Source organism: Plecotus auritus (assembly GCF_963455305.1).
Source record: "Plecotus auritus genome assembly, chromosome: 1".
Lineage (NCBI taxonomy): Eukaryota > Metazoa > Chordata > Mammalia > Chiroptera > Vespertilionidae > Plecotus > Plecotus auritus.
The window spans coordinates 10,846,946-10,871,491 of NC_137770.1; the positions used below are offsets into that span (position 1 = coordinate 10,846,946).

Below are 24,546 nucleotides of genomic sequence, written 5' to 3' on the forward strand. Positions count from 1 at the left end.
AATATTTCAGATTGCTTTGATTTTATAAATTTTTCATATGTATACTTATAAAATAGTTAACATTTTGAAAACTTTTATCTTAATGCAAGTAAAGTTCTTGCTTGCTGTCATTGTTTAAGTTGGTGACTATACATTTTGTGGCAGGCCTCCTAACCCACCATTCGCAGAGTCCTCAGGGTTCAGTGGCCGAATAAACTTGAAAGGGCTGTTTCACTGGCTCCTTTCGTGGGGGTTCCATGCACATTGACAGCTAGAGGTTCTGAGGAGTCCTGCAGTGAAAACTGCCTGCAGGTTTTTGTTTAATGGTTTCCAAAACTACTAAGAAGCTTTTCTCAAAGAATGCTGGTCATCCTGTGGCTCTCTGGTCCTGCCCCATAGTTCTGAGAAAAATTATACTTGCTGTTGTAGACATAATTTGAAAAAAAAATGTTAGTCCTCATGGAGATTTCTACTTCGACTAGTGTCAACACACTCGGTGGGTCTCTCTCCCTCAGTAGAGCATAGGGAGCGGTTAGGTGGGTGTCTCATACAGGTTGTATGACCTTGGGAAAATTACTTACTACTCTGCATCTGTTTCCTTATCTGTGAAATGGGAAGATAAATTTTATTCACCTGCTGGGTTGTCGAGAGGCAGGGTGAGCTCTCTGCGGTGTCCAGCACAGCGCGCACAGGCCTCCGTGTCCTCCCACGGCTAGGCTTGATTACTCGATCCTTCCAGAAGAGGGATCTGATCTTGAGGGTTCCCCCAGGTGAATGAGCATATCGCCCTTGAGGGCCACTTAAGACTAACCCTGCCTGCAGGGCCCCTGTCCCTGAGGTTCGTGAATGATGGGGAACAATTTAGAAAATGCTTTAACTGCTTTCATAGCTCTTGGTAACATTTACCTGCAGCTGCGTGATTATAAAACCAAATGGATAAACTACTCGATGTTAGAGACAGAAACTCTGGTTTGCAGCTTAAGAGGAAGACCCTCCTTTCTTTGCAGAAGGGAGCGGGTTTCTTGCTGATTTTTAACCAAAGCCGTTCTGTGCACTCAGACTCTGTTCTGCCAGCGATAGAATAATGAGCCAGACTTTCTCCTGGAAAGGGAATTCCTAAGGATGGGTGAAGGCCAAGGGCAAGTGCTGGGTATGGGCACCCTGAAGCTGGGGGTGCCAGCTGAGCTGCCTGGTCTTCGTGGCCTAAGGAAGGAGGTTTTGTCCCCAGAGACTTCCGCTGTTCTGGCTAACACCCTGTAAATCCAGACATTTAAAATTGCCCTGTAGTTACAGAGACAAAATTAACCTTGAAGGTATTTAATTTTCTTTTAAATTTCTGCTGATACTCTCCTCTTTTCTGAAACGCATCTTTTTGCTTGCTGGTTTTCATGATAAAAACTAAAACGGGGGAAAAACAGCAAGATACTTTTATTAAATCTGGAATTTGTAAATATTCAAACTGTACATGAATTCTGTTTTCACAGTATAATAAATGGATTTGCCTTACCACTAAAAGAAGAGCACAAGATTTTCTTATTGAAGGTGTTACTACCTTTGCACAAAGTGAAATCTCTGAGTGTCTACCACCCCCAGGTAAGGGCCTCAGTCGTGCGAGGGGCTCGGTAGCACGGCGGTCTTCCCTGAACATTACTGAGTCCGCAGACTGAGTCCGTCCTGTTAATTGGGAGTGCTCCTTTCTTATATCACATTATTGACTCAGGTACCAAGGCTCTGGTGATAATGAAAGAACAAGAGCGTAAAGAGATTCCTTTTAGGAGAATCAGAAAAATCTCAGGAGTGGAGAATTTCACAATGAGTTTTAAGCATAGGAAAGGGAGTGACAGGCTTGATGAAAAGAGCCGGGGAAGACTTCTCAGAGGAAATTAGTCGGTAGTATCATTTAAAATCTAGCACCTTAAAGAAAGGGGTACCTGTACATAGCACCTGTACATCCCTAGGTGGCCAGTGAAAAGGTTTGTTTTTAAACTATGGGTTTTTACAACTTTGTAAAAATCTAAATACAGTCATACTGAAAAGTAGATCCATATGTGGTTACTAACCTCTGCAGGTACCCAGGAGATCTGGTTTTTCCTTCACTCTTACTCTTCTAAGGTCCATGTAGACAGACCTCAGCGAGGCTGATGGCAGGGTGCTGGCTTTGGGCGCTCCCACCTTCAGTAGCCAGTGTGTTCCAGAAGTCCCGCTCTGCAGGGCCCCACTTAGGGAGCTTGCAGTGAGGGATAAATTGCAGAAAGAACTGTTGACCCTTGAACAACTCGGGTTTGAACTGGGGGGGGTCTCCTCAGCTTGGATTTTTATTGACTCACGTCGTTCAGACCCATGTTTAAACTGCCACACGTCCAAAACAGAAACCATCCGCACACGCCACAATATTTTGAACTTAATTTTAAGAAATCAATTTGCAACGAATATTACAAAAATAAATACAGATTACTCACAATTCGGGTGTTTTTGAATATTTTCAGCTGAAAATTCTCATGAAAAATGATTTTAAAAGTTGGTCAGGGCTGCCACTTAGGGAAAACGTTTTTTTTTATAGACGCGCAGGCGTGTGAGGAAGGTCCGCCTCTTGCGTCTACAGATGCTTGTGGCGTACAATGGGTAAGTAAGGGTCAGCTGGTGCTAGGGAATCCACGTGTGCGGAGGGCTGGCTTGAGTTACACGTGGATTTTTGTGTGCAGGCATTGGCCCCAGCCTCGGCGTTGTTCAAGGGTCAACTATATTCTTCAGATGATTCTAACGACATGGGCCTCCTGGGAAATATTTTGCTTAGAGTTTTTTTTGTTTGTTTGTTACTAACTGGTGAGATTTTACATTCAGCCCCATTGATGTCATATTAATTGTTCTGTATTAGAAATCAGTACTTCAGAGATTGAAGGTGGAACCAGATTTTAATTCGGTTTTTCCCATTTGTCATATTACTTGTTCATTAGTCTCCAAAAAACCACAGGAAACATCCTCATCAGACCAGGGCTGATGTATTGATGTTAGCCCAAAAGACAGTTTCCTGATTTCCTCAACTTTTCGTTGTACCCTGTGCAGTTGATGAGGGGGAAAACCTGTGCTGGCCTGCACTGCGGCCCATCCCGCCTTTCTGGGACACCCCCAGGGCAGCCCCTGAGCGTGTCAGATCCTTATCTCAGCAAAGGAAAGTGTTAACAGTGATGCTAGGATCCTGGAAACACAGCGGCATTTCCATGTCAGAATGAAACGTTAATGCTTTTCTCCTTTACTTGTCAGCTGGCATACTGTGTTGTGCAGTTTCTGGAGAAGGACAGCACCCTCACGGAACCAGTAAGTGGTCCTGCGCTGCCCTGTTGCCAAGCGCCACACACACACACACACACACACACACACACACACACACACACATACACACACACACACACACACGGTACTCAGTGTCGACACCCCACTGTCTGCTCAGCACACAACTGTTCAGCTCTTTCCTCTTCAGCTATAGCCCTAATGACACACTGATTCACTCGGTGTTATGGGTTTTCCAGGTGTTGTCCTTTTAGTGACAGGTCCCTAGATTGTAGTGGATTTATGCCACAATGTCACCTTGTCCCTCACTGTACTTGGAACTCAGAGTGCTGGGCAGTTGTCACCAGTAAGTTGTGTGCAGCTTAACCCTCCCCTCTTGGTTTAGAGCACATGTAACTGACTTCAGTCGGAGGGACTATAGCGAGGGTTCTAGTGCTGTTGTACCGAAGAGGCTTTGCTGTCAGTAACAGTCGTTCCCCGTCAGAGGGTAACTGTTTCCTGATCACTGCTTCATAAGTGAATGCACATTGCTGCCATTCAGTGCTTAGATTTCTCAGTTTCTTGGCATTTTATCTCTATTAAAAATACAAAAGCTATTGTAGCCTAGATTAACAAAGTCGGGCATGTCAGGTACCAGGGGAAGCATTTGAAGAAATTTTATCAGCTTTGTTGAGATATAATTCACCCATTTAATATGTAAGTTCAGTGGGTTTTAATACATTATGTTATTAACTATTTTTTAAAAATATATAAATATATATATATATTTATATACACACATACACTAGAGGCCCGGTGCACGAAATGCATGCACTGGAGGGGGCGGTCCCTCAGCCCAGCCTGCACCCTCTCGCAGTCCGTGATCCCTCTCACAGTCTGGGGCTCTCACAATCCAAGACCCCTCGCTCCTTACCGCCCGCCTGCAGCAGAGGCAGGAGAGGCTCCCACCACCGCCACTGCGCTCGCCAGCCGTGAGCCCAGCTTGTGACTGAGGGAGCGCACTGACCACCAGGGGGCAGCTCCTGTGTTGAGCATCTGCCCCCTGGTGGTCAGTGCGCATCATAGCGTCTGGTCGTCCTGGTCGTTCCACGTTTGGTCAATTTGCATATTAGGGGTTTATTATATAGGATTTTTTTTTCCCAGAAAAGAAAAGAGAGAGAGATAGAAACATCAATGATGAGAGAGAATCATTGATCTGCTGCATTCTATATGCCCCCTCCTGGGGATCAAGCCTGGCATGTACCCTGAGCAGGAATTGAACTGTGACCTCCTGGTTCATAGGTTGACGTTCAACCACTGAGCCACACCAGCAGGCTGTTATTAAGTTTTCAAATTGTGCTAAAATACACATAACATAAACTTTGCTCTTTTAGGTGTATAATTCATTGGCATTAATGACATTCACAAAGTTGTGCAACTGTCACCACTGTTTCCAAAACTTTGTCATTACCCCAAACAGAAACTACACACACTCAATACTAACTCCCCGTTCCCCTCCCCCAGCCACTGGGGACCTCCATTCTCCTTTTGTCTCTGTGAATTCCCCACTATAGGATTGTCCTGCTGTGAGGCGGTTTCTCTCAGCATAATGTTGTCAGGGTCCTTCCGTATTGTAGCAGGTGTTAGAATTCCATTTCTTATTATGGCTGAATAGTATTCCGTTGTGTGGACGGACCAGTTTTTGTCTATCATTCATCTGTCAGTGGCTACTGTGAATAATGCTGCTATGAACCTGGGGCACAGAAATAACTCTTTAAGTGCCTGCTTTCAGTGCCTTTGGGTGTACACCCGGAAGTGGAATTGCTGGATCTTATGGTAATTCTAGGGTTAGGTTTTTGAGGAACCACCAAATTGCGTCCTCCACAGCGGCACACCATGTTACATTCCCATCAGCAGTTTCTCCATTGCCCATGCATTTTTTTTTCTCTTTTTTCTTTTTTTAATAAGATAGATCCTGCTTTTTGTTGGGGGGAGGGTGGTTTCTGTGTTTTTTGTTGTTATTAATCCTCACCTGAGGATATGTTTTCCATTGCTTTTCAAAGAAAGTAGAAGGGAGAGGGGGGAAAGAAAGAAAGAAAGAGAGAGAAACATCTATGTGAGAGAGACACACCGACTGGTTCCCTCCCCCCACTCATCCCTACCAGGGACAGGAAGCAAACCCAAAACCCAGGTACATGCCCTTGACCAGGAATTGAACCCACGATTCTTTGGTGCACGGGCCGATGCTCTAACCACTGAGTAACACCAGCCAGGGCCATTGCCCATTCTTTAGTTGGGCTGTTTTTGTTATTGAGAAACAAAAGTATTAGATGCAATCTTTTAGCTTTCTTGTGAAAAGACATGAAGAAATCCTAATACTGTGTCCCTGTGTGAAACTGACTTCTGATCTCTGCTTTCTTTTAAGCTTCTAAATGCTGTGTGTAGACTCCCCTACCTCACCCATGAATTCAGGACCAGCTCTGATCACATCCCTCAGCTGCTGCCTATAGAGGTGACAGGCATCCCCTTTCAGAGTGACTCATCCCTGCACTGTCCTCCCTGGGGTCTTCTCACCCCTCTGCCTCAGCTCTGAGATTCTGGAAGCTCCCAAGGAAATGTCCACACTCCAGAATTTTTTTTTTCTTTTCTTTTGTTTGTTTGTTTTGGGGCTCCAGAATTCTTAAAGTACAATCCATTTAAAAGTCATTTTTTGCTCCCATTTGTAATCTATAATAAATATTTTTTATTTGCAAACTGTGTACAGTGCTCAAAAGCATTCTGGGCATGTTGAGCACATATATGCCGTATCGTAAGAAGAACAGAAACTCATCAGGAAGTAAAATTGTATTCTTGTTGCCCACCTGTCTCTTTAGGCCTCTACAGCCTGGTGAGAGCTCTCTCTTTCCCTAATGTGCCAGGTCAGGAAGGGGACTCCCCAGGATGACAGGCAGGGGCCACTGGCACACACCCCAGGCTTGCCAGTCTTCTCCAGAGAGCCAGCAGCCCAGAGAGTTTGCAAAGGAAAGCCCCGTTCTTGCAGTGTTTCCAGCAGCGAGCAGCCATTGTCGCCTGCTATTAGCATTCCCAGAGCAGACGTCCTCTTCTGCAAAAAGCTGTCGCACTCTGAAACAGTTGGTTATTGATCTGCTCATAGGTGGATGCAAATAGTGTGAAAAGTCAGGGCGTGACTCTGATTCCAGAAATAATACCTTTCCAGCGACATGAGTAGCTACATCAGTTGTTCTGCAGCTCGAATATTAATGTGTTTCTCCTATAAAATTCCATTTGTCAGATGACTAGGAGCCGTGGGCTGCGCAGTGATGTACATCTGCTGTACTCTTTAACAGTGGTTCCCATACATTCAGGGTGTAGTAGGTGCTTGATAAATGTCTATTAAGTTATTTTGAGCAAAAAGGAGGAGGAAAGTCATTAAGTGATGCATTTTTAAAAATAATTCCTTTTTAAGATAATTGTGTTGTAAATTATGTCAGACATCCAAACTAGGAGTGCTTTCTTTTTTATAAACTTTGGAGTTTCATAAAGTGCAATATCAAAGATTATCCAGAAACCTAAATGCCACAAGCATCGAAACAGAATTGTTCTGTATGGATGCTGCTCAGAGGCCACCATGTCTCTAACCACAGTGGTGACTTGTGTGGTCTTCAGGCTGGAATGACTAGAGGTGGGACCACCAGCCAGTACGCACGAGCCGATATTGTGGTGACTTAGCAGCAGTCCCAACACTAGCGGCTGGCTGGTGGTTCAGAAGCTAAACAGAGCTTCCAGGTAGTAGGTTACAGTCATTCAAGGATATGTGCTTACATGTAAATGCTGGCTCTGGGTTGTTGTGCTGTTATTTAGACTTAAGGTGGCCAACCTCTAGAAGCATTATTAATACTTACTGGTCTGATTGTGGTAGGAAATTTGGAAACTATAGGAATATGATAAAAGAAAGATTGCCCAGCAGAAACTCTACCTGTCTGACTTGGGCAAGGAATGGAACATCTATCATCCACAAATTAGGAAGCCACTGTCCTGGGACTGAATGTGCCTTCAAGGGTGCTGTCTAGGTGGGGTGCTCGCTACGGCCACACCGTCGCACACCTTCTACGGGCCAGCAGTCCCCAGGCAGCTGTGTGGATTTCCTAGTCTGCTCCCCACAGTGGCCCCAGGGCAGAGGTTGTTGTACCCCTGGTCTTTGGTGAGGGCTCTGGGGCACCCAGGGATTGGTGACCAGTCCAAGGTCCTGCACACAGAAGGCAGTGTGGGCCCAAGCTCAGATCCATCTGCAGCCTCATGAGCATGAGCTAATAATACCAGCTCATTTTTGTCTCTTCGATATGTTTTAGCACCATTGAAAACACTATATATAACCACACACACGTTTGTGTATAAATGTATATGAATAATCAATTAATTGTCTGTGTCACCAACAATTTTAGAACTGGCCACTTCGACACTAAAACATGTAGAATTCATGTGCTCTGTGTTTGTCCATTGGTCTTTTCTCTCTAAGCTCTCCTTACTGCCTCTTTGTTTGTTTTTACTTTTTTAAAGAAACTAACACTGAAACGGGTCAGGGAGAGAGAGTGGGTCACATACATTAAAATGGTGGTTCTAAAGTGTATAAAGTGCAATAGAATGGCAAAGGTCTGGGGCAGGTGGGAACCGTGTGGAGGGGGCAGTTGGGGGGAAGAGGGATATCTGTAATGCTCTCAACAATAAAGATTAAAAATAAAATAATAAAGTATATAAAACTTTACCTGTTTCTCTAATTATAAAAAACTCAGCTAGTGCCCTGACCGGTTTGGCTCAGTGGGTAGAGCGTCGGCCTGCGGACTGAAGGGTGGCCAGGTTCGATTCCGGTCAAGGGCATGTACCTTGGTTGCGGGCACATCCCCAGTGGTGGGTGTGCAGGAGGCAGCTGATCGATGTTTCTCTCTCATCGATGTTTCTAACTCTCTCTCTCTCTCTCTCCCTTCCTCTCTGTAAAAAAATCAATAAAATGTATTTAAAAAAAAAAAAACTCAGCTAGTAATCGACTGAATCACTGTTTCTCCTGTAAGGGAAAAAGCACCACCTTATTTTGTTGCTGTGCAACAGGGACTGAAAACCGACTTAACAAACAAATGTTGGGGCACCATGGACATCACACTGTGTTCTCTTTCTCCCACAGGTGGTCATGGCACTGCTCAAATACTGGCCAAAGACTCACAGTCCAAAAGAAGTAATGTTCTTGAATGAGTTAGAAGAAATTTTAGATGTGATTGAACCGTCAGAATTTGTCAAGGTCATGGAGCCGCTCTTCCGGCAGTTGGCCAAGTGTGTCTCCAGCCCACACTTCCAGGTATGGACTCGGGGGGAGGGTGCAGAGGGCGCTGAGCAGCTGCAGGGTGGGCTCCTGTGGAGGTGACAGATTTCTGGGTGTGGCCACTCACGTTGTGCTTCTCATGTGATGTGAAGGTAAACTTCAAGTTTTTACTTTAATCATACCTCAAAATAAGATGCTAAGACTTTAATTCTATAAAATATACTTTAGTATCTTGTTCCCATCACTGACAACATTTCTCAATAAGAACAATTAAAAAAAAAAAAGCAATTAAAAATGGCTTCTCGCCCTGGCTGGGTGGCTCAGTTGATTGGAGCATCGTACCAATGCACCAAGGTTACAGGTTCAGTCCCCGGTCAGGGCATATACAGGAGTCAGCCAGTGAACGCATAAATGGGTGGAACAACAGGTTACTATCTCTCCCTCCCTCCCTCCCTCCCTCCCTCTCTCTTTGTGCCTCCCCCCCCCCCTCTAAAATCAATAAAAGTTTTTAAATGGCTTCTCTGTAAAACTATCTTTGTGTTCAGCATGTTCCAAAATGCATAAAACCTTATTTTCCACAACTGACTGAGTAATCGATATTTATAGGTACTATGATGATAAAACCTTCAGCTCTGAATTTTCTCCATAAAGCTCTTTGTTTCTGACATCATAGAAATTCATCTCCCTTCACCCTTTAGAACAGTGGTTCTCAACCTTTCTAATGCCGCGACCCTTTAATACAGTTTCTCATGTTGTGGTGACCCCCAACCATAAAATTATTTTCGTTGCTACTTCATAACTGTAATTTTGCTACTGTTATGAATCATAATGTAAATATCTGTGTTTTCTGATGGTCTTAGGCGACCCTGCTAGCGGTTCTCAACCTGTGGGTCGCAACCGCTGCTGTAGAGCCTAAGACCATCGGAAAACACATATATTTACATTATGATTCATAACAGGAGCAAAATTACAGTTATGAAGTAGCAACGAAAATAATTTTATGGTTGGGGGTCACCACAACATGAGGAACTGTATTAAAGGGTCACGGCATTAGAAAGGTTGAGAACCACTGCTTTAGAAAAACCTAATAGTCCTGTTTTTTGTCACTACGGAATTCTCAAGTCACTTTCAGCTTTTCCTGATTTCCTTCTTAAACCCTTCAAGGCTCTCAAAGGTTTTCCTCAGTGGCTTTATTCAGCTACTCTGCCACCCCATCCTTTTGTGTCGTTGAACAGACACTTATTGTAAATTCATCATGAACAAGGTAAAAATCTAGCCACAAAATGAGCAAACCTCACAGTCTCCAGGGAGTTGGTGACCCAGCAGAGGAGGAAAAATGTGCCAGCACAGCTCCACGTGACCTGTGTACATGTTGCCCCAGCCCTTCCCATCCCTCCATCCAATTACTCCCGCTGCCCTCAGCCAGTGCCCTCACCTCCCTCGGGGACCTGCTCCATGACCACGTTTCCCCACACACACAGCACTCCATGTCCCCTGCCCCACTGCTGTTCACCACATGATGTATCACTTCTAATGGATTAAATAATTCACCCACCAAATGCCTCGTCCCTGCTGAGCGGTGTGTGCATGGGCAGCATGTGGCAGAAGGATTCATTTGACTTGTGTCCCTCAGCATATAGTCCAGGGTCGGGCATGAACGTTGAGTAAGCTGTGCCAGTGTTCTTGGTGCCCAAGAAACCATCTGCCTCTTCGTTGAAGGCTCTTTAGGGTTACAGTCTAGGGCAGCGGTTTTCAACCTTTTTCATCTTGTGGCACATAAACTAATTGCCAAAATTCTGCGGCACACAAAAAAATGTATTTTTTGCTGATCTGACAAAAATTAGATATAATTTTGGTTGATTCACAAAAATGATGATAATAATAGTAATTGCCTACCCTTTTTGCTCCAAAGTGACATTTTTAAGAAATCTGGTGCCTCTACTTGTATATAAGTGTTTCTGGTACCAAGAGTTAACCAGTCAGATGTAACTTTTTTTATATTTTGCAAATTGATGAGACCAATAAGATGCAACTCTATAATATGACCTGTATACCAGTATTTATGGTTCAAGACAGGGCATTCACACTGGTGGCCACTGTTGTGTTGGCCATTGTCTTTTTTTCTTTTCTTTTTTTTTTTTTTACCATCTAAGGAAAAAGTGGTCAATACCCCTGACTGAATAGTCAGGTGTTGTATGTTTTAAAAATTCTTTTTTTAAAATATATTTTATTGATTTTTTTACAGAGAGGAAGGGAGAGGGATAGAGAGTTAGAAACATCGATGAGAGAGAAACATCAGTCAGCTGCCTCCTGCACACCACCTACTGGGGATGTGCCCGCAACCAAGGTACGTGCCCTTGACCGGAATCAAACCTGGGACCCTTCAGTCCGCAGGCCGACGCGCTATCCACTGAGCCAAACCAGTTAGGGCCGTTTTAAAAATTCTTGAGGCACGCTGGTTGACAATCGCTGGTCTAGAGTTTTGTGAATTTGTAAAAATAATCATAATTTTCTAAGGCATTATACTTCATTATCCTACTCACAGGTGTAGTAGGAGGGACATTTGCTGAATGATTTCAGTCATGACCCGGAATAAAGCGTGCACTTCCTGTCTTCCAGGTGGCAGAGCGAGCGCTGTATTACTGGAACAATGAGTACATTATGAGCCTCATCAGTGACAACGCAGCCAAGATCCTGCCCATCATGTTCCCGTCCTTGTACCGCAATTCAAAGACCCACTGGAATAAGTAAGCAGGCTGGCCATCATCACATCTACGTGTTTTTATTTGTTTTTATTTTATTTCTCAATTACAGTTTGCATTGAACATTATTTATATGAGTTTCAGGTATAGTATCTATATGTTTTTACATTTGCATATTCTGCTCATACTTCAAGCCAGTTAAAATTGAAATCCAAGTCTGAAGTATCAGTTAAGGAACGAGATATTGATGTCTTATTGGACTTGTAGTTAAGTGGAAGTGTGGCTTTAATTTGCCTCCTTACCCCCAGTGTCCACATGTTCACAGCCGCCATCCCTGGCCATGTGAGTAGCAGCATCTTGTTAAGTTCCCTCCAGAGGAGTCAAAGGTCCCGTCAGAGCTCCCGGGGCACAGCCCCGGCCCTGGCAGGATGGCAGTGGCCACTCCATCCTTGGGACCCTCGAGTTCTGCTGTCACACACACTCTGTGACCCAGAACCACCCACTGTGCTCCCTGCCTGTAGAGCAGGGGATCTAAACCCAGCCTGAGGAACCTCACATTTGCTCTGCTTCTCCTGTCCTTTCAGGGAAGGGTAGGAATGGACTGATTTTCTCCAAAAAAAATAGAGAATATTGTCACCCAGCGTGGTGTTTTGTGATGACCAGTCAAGACAATGTTAGGGAACAAGCACACCTTGCTTTATTGCACTTCACAGCGTGTTTTCACACTTTGAAGGCAGGCCCTGGCCAGTGCTGCTCAGTTGTTGGATCATCAGCTCAAGCACTAAAGGGTGGCACGTTTGATTCCCAGCCAAGGGCACATATACTGGGTTGAGGATTCATCCCTGGCCCTGTTGGGGCACATGCAGGAAGCAACCAATCATCAGTGTTTTTCTGTCTCTCTCCCTCTCTCTCTCCCCTTCCTTCCCTTCCACCTTCTCTAAAAATCAATGGAAAAAATAGCCTCGGCAAGGATTAACAACAAAAATGAAGGCAGGACCCTCCTCCAGCAAAAAGATGACTACTTGCTCTATGGCTGTGGTCTGGAACCAAACCCACCATATCACCTAGGTGTACCTGTACACAGAACACTCTGCTTTGCAGGTGACCTTCACCTTGCTGTGATGGTTACTTAAGGTGAAGTTAACAAGTTGCCGTGTCTGACCACACCCATGACCGCTCACTGCAGTCTTGGGGCTGAAATCGTCCTTGGGTAGTCTAGTCATTGTTAATATGTTGACTTTTAACAACCTCTTTGTAGGTTTTTTTCTTTTTTATTACTTTTTCTTATATGTTTTTATTGATTTCAGAGAGAGGGAGGGAGAGGGAGAGGGAGGTAGAAACATAAATGATGAGAGTCCATTGATCAGCCACCACCTGCATGCCCCCTACTGGGGATCGAGCCGCAACCTGGTCATGTGCCCTGATGCGGAATCGAACCATGACCACCTAGTTCATATGTCAACACTAAACCACAGGCTGGGCCATTTTTTTAATTGAGTTTAGCGGCTGATAACAAAGTTCCTGTACGTGATTGAGCATGATTCCTGCCCAGGGCCAAGGAAGAAAGGTCCTTCTAAGTGCTGTCTGATTATGACTTGGGTTTTATCATAAGGTGAGTTAAAAAGTAGCTATGATTTGAAAGTTCAGGTTTTGGTGTGAGTTTTGGTTTAACTCCTGTTTTATAGCTGCTCGCAGTTCCTTGGTTTGCAAGGCTCTGCTGGCAGTTCCTCTGCCATCACTGAGGGTCGCTGCTGTGCTCCCAGAGGGCGCTGGGGCCTGAGTCACGGGGCTCCACTGGGACACAGAGCGGCTGGGCTCCCCTCCTGTGTGTCAGAGCCTGCAGCTAAGTCTGACTGAGCAGCTCTGTGGCCGTTCTATGTTCTACCTACCAAAGCTCTACAGCAGGGGTCCTCAAACTTTTTAAACGGGGCCAGTTCACTGTCCCTCAGACTGTTGGAGGGCCGGACTATAGTTTAAAAAAAAAACTATGAACAAATTCCCATGCGCACTGCGGGCCCGGGATGAGTCGGCTGCTAAGCAGGACAGGCAGCGGCACCCGGCGGGCCGGATACATGTCCTCGGCGGGCCGCATGTGGCCCGCAGGCCATAGTTTGAGGACGCCTGCTCTACAGGCATTATTAAAATTAATTTTTCTGTCCTCAGTGAATAAGATGGAAAGGAAACGAACATTTATAGGAAATAAAATGCTTCTATTATTGTCTCCTATATAATTAAACTTATCTTAGTTACACTTGTTCAAGTTTCAACATTTTTTATTCAGTTTCCGAGTAAGGTGGCTTTTGGCTCCCGAAGGAGGTTACAGGCTGCATGGCGGACTATAAGAAGAGGAACAAAACAAAAAAGAAAAGGAACAAATGGTCTGGCTGGTGTGGCTCAGTGGTTGAGGGTTGACCCATGAACCAAGGAGGTCACAGTTCAGGGCACATGTCCAGTTGCGGGCTCGATCCCCAGTAGAGCGCAATGCATGAGGCAGCTGATCAGTGATTCTTATCATTGATGTTTCTAGCCCATTCTCTCCCTTCCTCTCGCTGAAATCAATAAAAATATATTTTTATTTTTAAAGAAAAGGAACAAATGAATCAAAAGCAGCAGCTTCTTTACTTTAAAGTGCAGGAAACTTGTGAAATGAATATTGAAATAGCCTGATAAGTTTGGATGGAAATAGATTGTAGCCCAGGAGGAGGGAGAGGGTAAAAAAGATCATGTATCCTGAGTTTCAACGTGAGTTTTATATATAGGACAATACATGGCTTGATATACAACGCACTGAAACTCTTCATGGAAATGAACCAAAAACTATTCGATGACTGCACCCAACAGTTTAAAGCAGAGAAGCTAAAGTAAGTGTCTCTTTTCAAAAGTTACTCTTTCGAGGATTTTTCTCCTTAACCCTGAATAAACCTCTCGCATTGGTTTGTCCTAACATGTTATCTTTCACTTAAAGCAAAATCAATCCTTTCATACTTGGAAAGCAAAAAAAAAAACTTCGTTATGATAACTTATTTTCAGAGAACACATTTAAAGTCAGCTATTTCCTCCATTATGCTACTAGTTTAATCATTTAACTTTCAGAATTTTTGCTTTTCTCAGGGACCCTTACCGGCTGTAATGTGCAGTAATTTCTCATGTTTATTAGGCAGGCATTTGAATTACATTTTGTAAGGTTTGTATGAGAGAGCAAGAATCTTCCTCTCCACAGGACTTAGTTCTAATGTGGTAACGTCCGTGCTGCAGGCGTTCTCTGAACTCTCACCTGTGTCCGCAGAAGCAGGGCCCTGTGCTCACGCTGCCCAGGGACAGTCTAGTGACAAGGCACTGCCCCAGTGGTTACTAGTGATACCCCACTTCAGAGTCCAGTATAAACCATTGGCCGAGTTTATTCTTGGCTTGTCACTTGAAACTGGCTCAGGCAGATAAACTTGACTGAATGTAATTCACCTTGCAGTCTATATAGCCGGTGGTCACGTTTGTTATATATACAGCATGGAAGTGTTTACCTGTATGCCAGGCCCTGTCTTAGGTTCTGGCAACACAGCAGTGAGTAAAGCAAACAAGACCCTTGTCTTTGTGGGGTTTATGTCCGGGGCAGTGTGGAAAGAGAGACAGCCAAGTATAAACACGTGAGACGTGGAGTGTGAGACGATGGTACACAGCAGGGCAGGGCACAGGGGGCTTTCTTTACCTTCAGGCTGCCTGGTCCCTTCTTAGCTCAGCGAATGCAGTGTTCAGATGTGAAATGTATAAACATCGGGCTTTGCTGATGGCACACCTTCTCTCATAGAGTATCACCGTTTCTAAAAGGGAACCTAAAGATCTTGTAGCACATTTTCTGGATTTTTAGAAAAGTTGAGTTTAGTGATTGACTGAAGGTCATGTGACTCTTATTGGTGGACATGTTGAAGTTTTAGCATTTATTTTTTATCTTTTTCCTCTAACTCTTGTTGTTTTTGTATTTTTTCATGCCCCATGTATTGTAATCCCCACTGTGAATGAGACAGGACTACGTCACTGCCCATTCAGTGTTTTCCCCTTGAACGTTTTCTTGAATTTAATTCATTTCTCTAATCCAGTGACATTTTATTGTTTTTCAGAGAGAAGCTAAAAATGAAAGAACGAGAAGAAGCATGGGTTAAAATAGAAAATCTAGCCAAAGCAAACCCCCAGGTACTACAAAAGAGAGTAACATTTCTTGAAACCTTCTAGGGTGTGACTGTATGTTTTTATAAGTTAGGCCTGTGGCTTCGTCATGGGAAGGAGGGGAATTGCGTTCACTAACATTGTTTATGAAAATATCCATAATAAAAATACTTTCCAACTTTTGTACAAGTACTTCGTTTGCCCCAAAAAGTTTTTACCACAGGATTGACACGTTTTCTTCTGCTTTTAAAATGATATATGAAATTGATGAATATACTGTGGTAAAAAGAAAACCAGGCTACAGGCTTTATTTGGACCAAGACTGTAATTTGCTTTCTCTTGCAAATATCATAGATACTGTAACTCAAACTATATTTCCTTCTCTTTAATAACAAATTTTAAAAGAAATTAGATTTGGGATAGATTAAGTATAAAGTTTATGTCCTTTTTCCTAAAATGAGGTGTCTGTGGGCTGAGCCTTTTGTCCTTAAAAAATTGCCTGACTTCTGCCATGTGAGCACCTGCTCTGAGCCAGGAGGGCCCTCTCGCTCTGTTGGTGAGCACAGGTGCCCTGCCTTCCCGAGTGGCCAGCCGTGGAGCCGTATCCTAGGTAGCACTAACTCTTGGGCTGGCTCCCAGGGTGCCAGGCCCTGGGGCTGGAGTTGTGGTCTCTGGCGTTCTGTCTGCGGGTCCGGGTGACTGGAGCACTGTCTCTGCAGACGTTCCCCGTCAGTCATCGCAGGGTTTGGCGGTCATCATGGGGCCTGTGCTTCCTGAAAAGCGTTTGTGTGGATCTTTGCCACGTTGAGAATTCTCAGGCTTCCTCCAACTGCCCAGAAAAAAAGAAAAAGAAAAAAAAAGATTTTTCTTTATGAGGAGAGCTGCTCAGCTTACCCCCCAAATCCTAGTAGGTTCAGTAAGGTGAACTAACTGATAAGCCATCTATTCCCTTTTATGAGAGGGGCACATAAGTAATTATTATCCAAGTTGGTGTATAGTTTTTAAATCTCTCACATTTAATAAAAAGCAATACATGAATATAAAGATACGTTCTGTTTACCCATAGAATCCCGTATTGATTTGTATTCCCTTTGCTAAAACTACAGTCAAGAGACTTGAGCCATGGGAAAACTAAGTGACATTCTTCAGTGAGTCCTGATTCTGCCTGACACCAGCAGCCAGCCTTATTCTACCAGTATACACCCCATGCTTCTACATCGAGTGCTACTTTAAGATTACTGTGGAACTGTATAGTACTTAACTTAGATAGATAGCTATGGGTATCTACTTTAAAGAATGGGATTTATGCCCTAGCCAGTTTGGCTCAGTGGATAGAGCGTCAGCCTGCAGAATGAAGGGTCCCAGGTTCGATTCCGGCCAAGGGCACATGCCCTGGTTGCAGGCTCAGTCCCCAGTAGGGGAGTGTGCAGGAGGCAGCCGATCAATGATTCTCTCTTATCATTGATGTTTCTATTTCTCTCTCCCTCTCTGAAATCAATAAAAATACATTAAAAACAAAACAACAAAAAAGAATGGAATTTATGTTGAAAGAAAGGTTAAAATACATTTGTTTTAAAGCACAGGAAAACCATAAATCTGGGCAGGTATAAGTGCAAAGGGCAGTCAGTCCCGGCTGGACTGTCAGAACCTAACCCTAACCCTAACTGTCACATACTGGAAACCAGCACTCTGGAAACATGTACCATATGTACAAATCGGAGTGTCTGATCTAATTGGTATTAGCTGGAATATAGAAATACCCTCATGGGAAGTTTATAAACTTTAGCATTACGAAGGGGGAGTGCTGGTGATTGTGTTACCAGGCTGTTTCACCTCGGAGCGGTAACAGGTTTTCCTTCTGAGGTATGGACTGTTCTGAACTCTCTGAGCTTTCTGACATCACATTTCTGTTCCCTGCTCTCCTTACAAATGTCTCGGTGGCCAGGACGGTGCACTCACCGGGGACCCGCACTCTGGTCCGAGCACTGTCCTGACTCCTCATCTCTGTGTCAACACTGTCTGTGACTCGACCCCAACAGACCTGTCTGTGTGCAAACAGAAAATACTTCATGACTAATCTCAGGGCCAGAAATCAGGGCTTTGGACTTGTTTTAATTCTCTAGAGAGAATATCTTTCTGAATTCTAATCACTGCTTGCATTCACAGCAAAGAGTAAATTATTTCTTATCTCTGTAACAAAAATAGTTGGGGCTTTGAAGCTTGGTTCTTGATCTCAAATCTGCCTTTTTGAGAATTGATTTAATAGTTTCCTTTTTAAAGATGGATTCCTAGTAATTCACTGTCTGTTTACTGACATGTATCAAGAAGTCTTCTGGATGGTCCCTATTTTTTTCAACCATGTTATTTGGAGTTCTCACCAATGTGTGCGCTGTGGGACCCTGGGAAAGGGTTCTCAGTCTGTCTGACCTAGCAGTGGTGGCAGCTTCGTGGAGGTTTTATTGTCATACATGATTTAACTTTTTAAATCATGAGATGGTGAAGATTTCTAACATAAATGTCATTTGACTACTTATTTCTCCCTGACTTGCATGGGCCTCGTGGGAAGTGATGACAGCATCTGAACTCTTAGTGTAGCTCTGGTGTGCGACCCTCACCCTTTGTGAACTTGAGCCTTGATGGAGGTATCTATCCCTAGTAAGGACCCTGTCCTGCCACGGGACATTGGTTTTGCTGTGAACGTTTCGTAGCACCTGGTTGACACTTTTCTCTGTCTTGGGCCCAGTGAGGACCTTGCCAGGTTCCGTGGAGCACACTCCGTTTTCGCTCAGAGGAGCCAAAGCTGCTGCTGGCTTAGCACAGGCCCTGCGCCGCCTGAGTGTTGCAGTTATTGTCACTTCTGTCTGGCCCAGCGGCTGCGAGCCCCGAGAGGACGAGGCACTGTGCTGTGTCACTAATGATGGAATTTTCCCAGTACGAAGATGAGAACAGGGCACAGCCCCCGGCTTCAAGGAGCTAACGGCCATGAGGGGGCCAGGCAGGGCCAGAGTTCAGTTCAGGCAGTCAGATTGTAACACGCCGAGTGATGGTGGCGGGAGGCTGGATCCTGCCTTCAGCGGGAGGCACATGAAGAAAAATGCAGGTATGGGAGGCCATAGTCCAGGGCTTAACCATTCTGAACCCGTGGGAAAGACTCAAGTCAGAGAGAGGACAGCAGGGAAGCCGAGCTGTTCAACGCAGGTGGCCTCTGGGCGATGGAGGGGGCTCTGGCTGCTCCATTCCAGGGCCAAAGCTGGAGACGGACAGAAGTGTGGGCTTTGTTTCCAGAAATGTGTGCCGGTGTTAGTGTCATGAAGAGCAAGGTGGCCCAGTCAGACTTGCCATTCAGAAACTCATCTGGCAGCCGCGGAGGGGCCTGGAGGGCTGGGCACTTAGGAGGGGCTCTGCTGGGCACTGAGGGGATCCGGGAGCCCACTGGTGTTGAAGAAACAGCGAGGGTGTGGCCCGAGTGAGTGGAGTGAGTGAGTGAGTGAGCGGCCATTACAAGGACAGGGTCCAGGGGGACATGGAAGGCACGGTGAACAAGGTGGGGTCGAGATCCCACAGGGCGCATGAGACAGGCAAGCACTGTCATCGGGGACGGCAGGGAGGTAGGAGGGGAAGCTTCAGGGATGGTGGCGGACAGGTCCAGGAGGATAGAAACCAAAAAGTGGCTTAGCAACCAAGAGACGGCACCACTGACAGCCTGGTGGCTGAGGTCCCATCACAGAGCTGAGGGCTCAAAGCAGGTGGTGAACTGGGCGGGGGGGGGACACCAAGCGTCATTCCTGGAAGCTCACTGGTGGGAGGGAGGAGGTTAGAGGCCAGAGGGCAAGGGGACCCCCCCCCCCCCGAGGCAAAGCGTGGAGGGTGTGTGAGAGAAGGGCAACAGCTGCCCCTCGCTGCCCACTCGGAGTCTCAGTCCTCGTCAAATGGGCCATGGCACCCACTTTATGGGTCTGTCACAAGACATGGAAGCCCTGGAATAGCACCACTCACAGCAGACTCCTGGGTTTCTTCCCCTTGTCCTCACCCTCACAGAGAAAGTGGACACTAGATGGTCACGGTAATCTGGCTGTTTCAAGTCTCTTGGCTCAGTAACAACCCTCTGATCTTATCCCCGTGTACACTCAGATAAACACAGTCTGAGAGACCCGTCTGCAATTCATACCAAGCCCGGAGCCCAGGGCCAGTGGGGAGGTGACAAGGGAGCCGCTGGGAGGCCCGTGGGGCTGGGCCCGGTGGACAGGAGGTCCTAGACTTGGGGGTGCACTGGTCCTTCCCTGCAGCGCCAGCTCGGGGCAGCAGCTGTGCGTTCTGGGTGTGGACAAAGGATGTGGTCCATGGTGGGGCTCAAGCAAGTTAGGAAAATGGGGTAAAGGATCCAGAAAGGAAGGTGGGAGAGAAAAGGGTGCACCTCACCAATCAGCAGGTGGTATGCAAAGGTTGGGAGGTTAGAGGTGGCGGTTTCAGTGTGAAACAGGCCCTGGTGACCAATCCAGGTTGTGCCCTCACTGCTTATGTGGGACCAGGACACCAAAGGCTGTGAGGCAGGTGTCAACACCTGTCCCCCGGCCCCAGGGGCCGGGATGGTGGAGCGACCACTGACACCAGCTCTGCCTTCCACCTGCGTGTGACCAGAACTGTAGACACTCCAGGTGGTCAGCAGCAGGTGGAGGCAGCAGAGGGCCCTGGGGAGTATTGGTGGGGAGTCGTGCCCAGCCAGGAGGAGACCCTGGCGTCGGACCCCAGGCGCTAACAGAGAGTGATTCCACACTTTGCATTGCAGTACACAGTACATAGTCAAGCGAGCACCATGAGCATCCCTGTTGCAATGGAGACAGATGGGCCCTTATTTGAAGATGTGCAGATGCTGAAAAAGACAGTGAACGAAGAGGCTCGCCAGGTAAACGTGCGCAGAGCTCAGCTGAGAGGCGCTCGCTGTAGATTTGCTTTGAAATGCACATGATTGTGTAGGTGAGGTGCTGTCCAGCAGTCTTTGGGAGCCAGAGATAAAAATTAAACTTTGGTAAACTTACAGGAAACATTTATCTGTACATCTCAGTGATCAGTTTACTAGAAACAGTTTTTAAGAATGAAGTGTGTGCCTGCAATTTGTCTGTTCGTTTATCTTAACAGTAATCCCCACCCTTAAATGTCTTTCAGTGTTAACTTTGAGCAAAAAGTCAAAAGCTTCGCAGTAATGTCTTGCCACTCTTTTCCCTCTGCCTCCCTCCAACTTCTCTTAGTCCCCATTAGTCATAGTTACGGCCAAGCTCAGCAGCCCAGACACCAGGGTGGAGCCTTGCCTCCCTCCACTCAAAGAACCGAAGAACCGTTGGGCCTCTGAGGCCTGTGCAGGACCCGGGCTCTGTTGGAGTTCCCAGGGCTGCGGACTCTGTCGGAACTACCGCACGTCCTACCTTGCTCGAGTGGTTTTGTTTCCACTGTGGTGGAACTACCTACTTAGATCCTACTGTCCAAATATAGACTCTTATTACTGAACAGGGAATATATACAACGTGGGCTACGGAGAGGTGACGCACTAGCTCCCGCCTGCGTGCGCACAGCCTTGTGGTGCTGTGCCTCTCTGTCCACGGAAGCTGATGTGGTCCTGGTCGGGCTGGGGATCTGGGCTGACTCTGACTTTGAACTTTAATCCCCTCCGACCAGCAAGAGTTTCCAAAGACACCAGCACTGGGATTCTGACACGTGAACATGGAGTGGCTGGAGTTACACCTGTGCTGTGTGCAAGTGGTTCCTAAGTGCTCATGTCATTCGGAACGCAGTTAAACAGACGGGGGCGGGGGTAATCTGTTTGATTTTAATTCAAGTAAGTTGTATTCCCCACCTGGTCAGATAGGATCAGACGTTTCCCAGAGCATACGATCCAGACCATATAGACTGTGCTGTCCTACCCACAGCCACGTGGCTGAGCGCTGAAAGGTGGCCATCAGCACTGCGTGTGCGGTCACTCAAACTCAGGAATTCCCAGGCTTACTGTGAGGGAAAGAATGTCAAAACATTTCATTCGTCATTTTTTTATTATTGATTATTTGTTGAAATTAATATTTTTAACATTATACTGTATTAAATAAAACATTAAAATTAATTTCACCTATTGCTATTGCTTTTTCCTTTTTTGACGTGGCTGCTAGAAAATTTAGAATTACTGGTACATACATAGGTGGCATTACCTTCCCATTGGGCGGCCCTGGTCTGGACTCTCTTTCTTGGTGCTGCAGGAGGAGGTGCCCATGCTGACCATGGGTCACACCACTTCCACCAGCCAGCTCCTGGCTGTGGGTTAAAATAAAAAGCAGGTGAATTCGTGCTTCTTTCAGCTCATCAAATCTTGGAAATACTGAAAATACAGTGGTAAAATTCACTATACCCCTAGAAACTTACTTTTTACTTAATCTAATTGCACATCATAATTTCCTCACAATATTTTTATCAATGAAATAGACTTAATAAAAAGCATAAAATTCTTATATTTTTCTCCATTTGTGGGAGTATTAATTTTCTTACTTGATTTTTTTTTTTTTTAGTTTGGAAGGAATTTGAGGTCCTCTTTTTGATTACCATTTTGGTTCTACGGCTTAACGTGTGCTAAGGACAGGACAGCCAGCCTGTCACCTGCAGACATCCAGAGGAGATCAAGCCAGTGCCCTTGCCAGGGAGCCTGCCTGTGAACTTGTAACCACATGTTCGTTTTTAAGTCCATACAAAGTTGAGAAGGAAACATGATTTACAAGCCAGTTCTTTCACATTACATATTTTAGAGTTGGAGAATTTTTCTTTTCAGTACATTCTCTGACTTGATAATTAAAGCTAGGAAAAGAGCAAACAGTATCCGAAATGTAATGAACATAATACATAATGGTGTAATTGATAGGCTTCTTTGTGATTTAGGGCCTCCTCTGTAACATGTTTGTGTTTTCATGATCCTTGAAATTAGATTACATGACTCGGTGTTTTGTGTGATTGACATTCTTACAAAAATTATTCCTCCACCCTTACCTTTAGGTTTCTATGGATCAGGTTGAAAGACTCGATACCATGAAGATGCCAGTTCTCCCCAAATTAACACAATCTCAGTCAGAATCCCAGAAGACTTCTTTTTTTTTTTTTTTAGAAATTGATGAGCTGATTCTAAAATTCATGTGGTAATACAGAGGACCGAGAATAGCCAAATTAATGCCAATAAAAGAATAAGGTTGGAAGATAACCACTCCCCAATTTCAAGACTTACAGATTTGTATGGATCAATTGAAACCTCCTCCCAATCTCTATCTAGATGAAAATAGTTTTAGTGCAGTTTCTTAGGTATAATATTTGATATGATAGACCAGTGGTCGGCAAACTGCGGCTCGCGAGCCGCAGTTTGCCGCTCTGTTGACTAATGAGTTTGCCGACCACTGACCTAGACTCTCGATTCCAATAATTACAGGCTGTTGTTGTTCCTTGTGATTAAGCCCCTCTCCCAGAGGTCGGCAAATTCATTAGTCAACAGAGCAGCAAACCGCTGCGATAGACCATTCTTAACTTGAAAATGTTTACAGTCCTATTCCTGAAATTCTCAAAAACACTGTTGTTAAAGCAGAGAGAAGATACCGAGATTCAGGGGGAAGATGTACGTGGGTGATTTGGATACCAAATTGACATAAGAAGCTTTAGCTAAAAATGGCTCAAGTGCTGGCTCGGCGTGACACGTGAGGCACAGGACAGCATTGTAGGAGGAGAGGGGGAGGTTCTAAGGCAGTGGAAGGTAGCTGGTTGGAATATTGCGGAGGAAGTCAACTGTATGCTTACCTGTCAGACCATATTTGCATTTCTTTTGAGGAACTTGAATAATTCTATATAGAGCATCCTAAGAAAACTAGTAAATTTCATGTGAATGACATTTCTACCAGAGACATTTAAATTGTTTACAATTCTCATTTTAACAGTCGGTCGGGAGAAAAGCAGTGCCAGCCATGCAAATCAGGAAGGTGTAGAAAGACGGAAGGTGGGAAGTGCAGGTATTCTTTACTCAATCCATAGAGTGTTAAGGCCTTTCTGTGGAGGAAAAGAAGTGACATGAAGTATTTTCCCTGTCATTCCAGCTTGTGACGGTGAAGACCAAGGAATCTGGTCCCTTAAGGAATTTTTATTAATTCTCCCCTCATTTGAGTAGTAAAGCCATGCACAGTGTGTGCGCCCAGCCCTGGTGCTCTGTGACCACTCACTATGTAAATGCAGTCTCTCAGCTCTGCCACATGCTGAGGAGCAGGCCGTTTCCTCCAGCTGCACCCATAGCAGGATGTCATGGTCATGCCTCTCTGTCTGTCTGTCTGTTCCGTGTGTCTTGTATGTTCCATCCACAATCAGCATGTCTGCCAGCACGTCCCCTCCACCAAGCACTACTCACCTAGGTGACCATCTGCATGGTGCCTCCTGCTCCTGTTTCTCTGACCTTTTCCCCGGGTGGTTTGTGAAGTTATTCTCTGCTTTACACATCGATTTACCAAGCCTGCGCGGAGCAGCCCACTGCGCCAGCACGCCTCTGCCCTTTCCTTCAGAAGCCCGGGTCTGTGTTCCCAGTTTGCATCTGCTGCTCCAGCGCCAAGGTGTTTGCTGTTGCCTTTTTCCCTCTGGAATGCCTGTCTCAGCAGTCAGGAATACTTCAAGTATATAAAGTCTTGGTTTTGTTCGGCTTTGCTTTGCGTTCTTTTACCGCTCACCCTGAAATGGACATAAAACTCAGGGCAGAATTTCCCTCTGAGTTTCCCATGGGTCGAAGGCAAATCCGCTTCACAAACAAAAGCCCTCTTACAAGTACTGTGACCGCAACAGGCGGGTGCCCCTCTGTCTCTGACGTGGATGGCTTCCCTGAGCCATCTTACACCAGTTTCCAGGAGAAACCAAAACGCCTTCCTTTACCATGAATGAATATTAATATTCAAATAACATTTTAGAAGTCATCTAAAATGATGTCACACAAAATTCTTTCTAAACTCTGACAGTATTGCTGTTCCCGTAGATAAATTTGCAAAGAGCCCTGAGACATGTTAGCTCTGCAAAAAATGGGAACATTTCATGTATGACTTCTGCAGGTCCTTGAAATTTCCATTAAAGTGAAGTATACAG

At 45.3% G+C, this 24,546-nt stretch overlaps 1 protein-coding gene across 8 annotated transcripts in view; it reads left to right on the forward strand.

Annotated features, from left to right (window-relative positions):
* Window positions 1-24,546, forward strand: part of PPP2R5C (protein phosphatase 2 regulatory subunit B'gamma) — a 145,669-nt gene that overhangs the window by 117,899 nt on the left and 3,224 nt on the right. For 3 of the 8 annotated variants that reach the window (XM_080647524.1, XM_080647523.1, XM_080647529.1), the window contains 7 exons: window positions 1,464-1,572; window positions 3,241-3,294; window positions 8,423-8,593; window positions 11,177-11,304; window positions 14,019-14,120; window positions 15,372-15,444; window positions 20,204-20,320. In XM_080647524.1, the coding sequence (XP_080503650.1) occupies window positions 1,464-1,572; window positions 3,241-3,294; window positions 8,423-8,593; window positions 11,177-11,304; window positions 14,019-14,120; window positions 15,372-15,444; window positions 20,204-20,320 (754 nt within the window). Of the gene's footprint in view, window positions 1-1,463; window positions 1,573-3,240; window positions 3,295-8,422; window positions 8,594-11,176; window positions 11,305-14,018; window positions 14,121-15,371; window positions 15,445-20,203; window positions 20,321-23,366; window positions 23,439-23,522; window positions 23,619-24,546 lie in introns of those variants that run through there. The other 5 variants (XM_080647528.1, XM_080647527.1, XM_080647530.1 and 2 more) reach the window with 3 other exon arrangements.